Source organism: Sorghum bicolor, chromosome 5 (assembly GCF_000003195.3).
Source record: "Sorghum bicolor cultivar BTx623 chromosome 5, Sorghum_bicolor_NCBIv3, whole genome shotgun sequence".
NCBI lineage: Eukaryota > Viridiplantae > Streptophyta > Magnoliopsida > Poales > Poaceae > Sorghum > Sorghum bicolor.
In genome coordinates this window covers 30,901,761-30,906,493 of record NC_012874.2, presented here as the reverse complement: position 1 = coordinate 30,906,493, position 4,733 = coordinate 30,901,761, and the positions used below count along the sequence as shown (strand labels likewise).

General features: G+C 45.0%; 1 protein-coding gene across 1 annotated transcript; it reads right to left on the bottom strand.

Moving 5' to 3' along the window:
• On the bottom strand, positions 3,898 to 4,344 carry LOC8155454 (photosystem I chlorophyll a/b-binding protein 6, chloroplastic). The gene has a single exon (XM_021462023.1). The coding sequence runs from the start codon at positions 4,342 to 4,344 to the stop codon at positions 3,898 to 3,900; it is 447 nt and encodes a 148-aa protein (XP_021317698.1).

The window sequence follows — 4,733 nt, the reverse complement described above, 5'->3', positions numbered from 1 at the left end:
ATATGTGCTCCTCCCTTCCCTCACAAACATGCATAAACATGCATCTCCTTCTCTGTTGCCCACGCCAATCCCTTCTCATGCAAAAATATGTGCATCTCCTCTTTACCTCTCTTAATTCCCTAGACAAAACTCTCTTAAGAGTAGTGCTTCTTGATTCCATCAATTTATTTCTTTCTCTTCACTATACTAGCATGCAGCAGCAATGCTTGCTCTCCTTTCACTCACACACTATCAGATGGCGCGTGCCCTCTCTCCCTCAAATAAAATAACAGTAGCCCTCACCTTTAGTTCCCTTCATAAGCTCCCTTTTCATTCTCCTTTACAACTCCCTAAATGCAAGAATGAAAGCAGATAAAACAGCCCATCCCTCCCTTATTCTCACGCATAAACCATGCAGCACACCTCTCTTCATTCCCCTCCTAATAACTCTATTTAATCACACTTCATTTGCATGCCACCATGCAGCAAAAGGGCAGCCATATATTCCCCTCTTTCTCTCCCTCACGCACACCATCAGCAGGGCGCCTCCTCCTATTCTCCTCTCTCCCCCACGCCACCACCAGAGGAGCCTCATCTCCTCCCATCCATCAGATGGGCGCCCCTCCTCCTCTCCTTTCCCCATGGAGGCAGTTCCAACTCCCTCTCCTTCCCCTTCTCTCTCAGTGCAACAATTTGGTTTTGCCACTACACATCGAAACTCATCACTGGAATCCAGTGCATCATGCCATGGTAAGGCGTTTCTCCTTCTCTGTTCTTCATCATGAAGCTCATATTCACTGTCCCCTCTCCATTGTGACTCCCCAGGGCTACATAGCAGAGCTGCAGCACTTCATGGATGCCACCCCGCCATGCCTTGTTGTTTTCCCGAACCAGCAGCCCCATACCGTCGATCGTCAACCGCTTTGCTGTCCATCATCAGTGTTGGACGCCATCGAGCTCATCCCTGGCAACCACGAACCATGATGTGAGGCCTTCTCCCCTGTCCCCATCCTATATATATGTTCTTTTCCATAAATCATGAGCCATAATCCGAGTTTGATCGAATTTCGGCGAAGTATCCCTGCAATTGTGTTGCTGTCCTTTTTGGACAGCAATGCTGCTGCCGGTTACCGTTCACTTTCCCAGTGATCCAGGCCTCTAGTCATCAAACCCTTTGATAATGATATAGCTCTTGATGTTGTACACACCTCCACAAATCAGTTTGGTCATAGGAGCCATGGTGCCATAGTTATTGATATCGTTGTGCTTGCTGCTCCTGCATCTATGCAGCAACACCCTTACCGATTGGCATGCATATTCTGGGCAATCCACAACTCCATTTGACAATCCCTTGGATCCACAAATGTATCATATATTTGCCCATGTATCTGTAAATTTTCATGGCCATAGAACCTAAAATGAAAGATATGTCACATCTTTTTGTGCTCACTGTCCCTGCTGCCCTGCAGCAGCATCCCTGCCGGTTGCCATGCATGTTCCCATTATTCCCTCGCTCCACTGACCATGTTGTTCGACCACAGTGTGTTTCATATCCTTGCACACACACCTAAGAAATTCCATGGCAATAGGATTCAAGATAAAAGAGATATCATTTTTCTTGTGCTCGCTGTCCCTGCTGTCCAGAAAACAGCTATATCACTCCCTTTGTAGTTTTGTTTCTCAGCTAACCAATGGTCAAAACATCATATTCTTTTGCAGTAACATACTCTATATAATCCCCCAACAACCCCACAAAATTTTTACCATTCGGGTTTGTTTATAACCATGCAACTGTTCATCATAACCACCGGTGTCCACCGACGTGCATGTCCTAGATGCATCGGTGTTTTGTTGTGTTCCCCACTAAACCACTATATGAATCGCTGAGCTCTCTCGCAAGGATGTGTGTTTCTTAGTTGCACATCATCCTACCATGTTTCAAGCTTAGAGGTTCAGTGAGGCCTTACCTTTTTATGGTCACATCCACCACTAACCACCGCTGTCCACACGCCACTAGGTATCCACAACCGATGCGCAAGTCACCATAATCGTGTTTCTATTTAATGTGACATTTACCTTACTACAGCCACTTGTAAAAATATGTTTCAAACTGTCCTCTTCACAAATCCAAATGATCATCGTCGTATCCTAAATTGCCGAACCTAAGCTATAGGTTCATCCTCACTTTTCACTATGTAACCATCATCGCATCATTGTTGGAAAATTCAATCTTTGCCAACCACCACCATTGTTTTTGGGTCTTCATATTCTATGCCAAGAAATATATATTCTTGATAGTATCTCACTATACCATCTCTCTCTTGCATAGCTATTTCCATGTATAAGTTTCCTTTCATTAAGCTTGCATAGTCATCTGATCTATCTCTTAATTCTTTGTATGATTACTTCATAATGTCCTATCCACATTGTATACAGTCCTCTCGTCATTTGCCATTCATCTATAAATCCTTATACTCTCTAAATCTTTCATGTTAGACCACATACATCATGTCTATTCTATTCATATCATTTATCATACCTTCCATCTTCTACCTTTGAGCTTCTATGCCTCTTTAAACTTTAGCTCTGTTTTGTTGTTTATGCGCTCATACGTTCGTAGTTACAATCCTTACATGTTCAAAACCTTTAAGTCTTATTTTGTATTGCTTGGTGTATTGTTTTTAGGTTCTCTTGTGATGCTTGTATCGATTGTTTGCCGATGTTAGAAGTGGAGCTACATGAGGAGATATCTTTGAGAAGTGGAACCATCGGCAAGTGTTTTGGAAGGCAAGTGTAACATGAGTTCCCTTGTTACCAAATAACTATTTAATCACCTCTTCATGTGCATGTGTCTAATATGATAAACCCCTAAGGACTTTACCTAGAACTATTGCATCTTGTATTCTTGTTTACCCAGGGGTTATGCATATGGGTAGTTTGCTTAGTCTGCAATCACCAAAGTATATAATATTAATACTGATTAATGATTATGGAATCAATATTATAATGATGCTTTCTAGCAACATGGATATCAGGGGGGTAGAGCATTTGGCCTTTTGGGTGCTCTAGTCTGCCCTCAGTAAGGACTGAATCTTAAAGCGGCAACCCAGGACTTACAGTACAACCATGAGAATCACATGACTCTGATCTTAATCAAGTATCTAGTACGTCTCTAGCTTGTTAGTGGTTACCGAAAGGCGCAAGAGGGGGGTGCCTCGTGGTGTATAGTTTTGCTCCTACCTTGTTGTGTACAGTGCCGCGACCACATGTGCCTCTTGGAGGAGGTCTCTATGCACACTTGCCGCTGAAACCTCGCGGCCACTAACTAGTTAGGGTGTCTAGTGAAAGGTTACGTAGTGATCCCTGCCGACTTACCTTAGAAGTGAGTCAAGAGGTTGGCCCCCTCGGGCAAAGGGCAATCATGACTCATGGGTAAAGATGTACATAATCTGCAGAGTTATAAAAACTGATATATCAGCCGTGCTCACGGACACGAGCGGCCTGGATCCTTTTCGAGATAGATGGTTCTATGGATGGGTTGGGTGATGAGTAATGTTGATGTTAATTATACTTCTCACCTTGGGAGCTTAAGCATGACCTAGAAATATCGGTCTAATAATAAAATATGACTAACTAAAAATGCTTATCGCAGTCAAACCAAGTCAAGCCTTTTGAGCCTTGCATCCCCTCATGTTATACTTGTTGAGTATGGTGCGCTCACACTTGCTTTACATTCAACAATCAAAAATCCCGGATGGGTACCAGATGGTGAATCAAAGAAGGAGTTCCCTAAGACATTCCAGGAGTACTAGGCGAGTGTGCCCCCAGTCAACCGTCCCTGTGGAGTATGGAGACCCAAAGTAAAGATTAAGGAATAGTTTCCGCTATGTTTTGTAATAGATGTAAGCCTTGTTGTAACTATGTTTCAATATGTAATAAAGCATTGTTCTTGATATTCTCCATATTTGTCACTATATGTGTTGTGTGGACATCCTGGGCACACATATAGTTAGCGCCTGGTATTCTTTGGAAAACCGGGTGCGACAGCGCAACACCATGCCAGCCCCAGTTGGGCCAATCGAACCAGACGCCACCGGGGTACCCGATGTCAAGGACGGGGTTCTTGCGGTTTGCGAAGCATGGCTCAATGTCAACGCAGCTGCGCCTGAGGAAGTCTGCACACCGCCGGCTCTCTGCCCACCCCACTAGCGCCATCTGCAAGACGAAGAGCGTCCATGGGTCCACGAAGTACTCGCGGGACCCGGCGTCGAACCACAAGTAGCCGGTGTTGATGAAGCCACACCGCACCAGCAGGTCCGGGATCAGGATGCCCGCCGCCGCCAGCATTGCCCACCACCCATGCATCATCTCCGCCTGCGTGAACCACCGCAGCGACTCTAGATCCGAACCTACGCACATATTCAATCATGGAGAAAATTAGGTGTTCTAGACTTGTAGCTAATAATTAACCTCTCAAAAGAGAGAATGTGTGGGGTTCTTGGAGGAGGAACTCGGTGTGGATCACGTGGTCGGCTGGCAAGGGGCACACAACGCCGAGGGCGACTGAGTGGAATCCAGAAATTGATTGAGATTGGTTTCCTTTTCAGGCGTCGGGGTATCTACGGGGAAGGGAGAAACGATCGGGGCTTCTCTCCCTGATATGTTTCTTTATTTGTTGAGTGGTATAAAATCGATTACCCTTCATGTGGGTCCACAAAAGATGACATTTTGTGAGAGACATATCGGGGACTGCA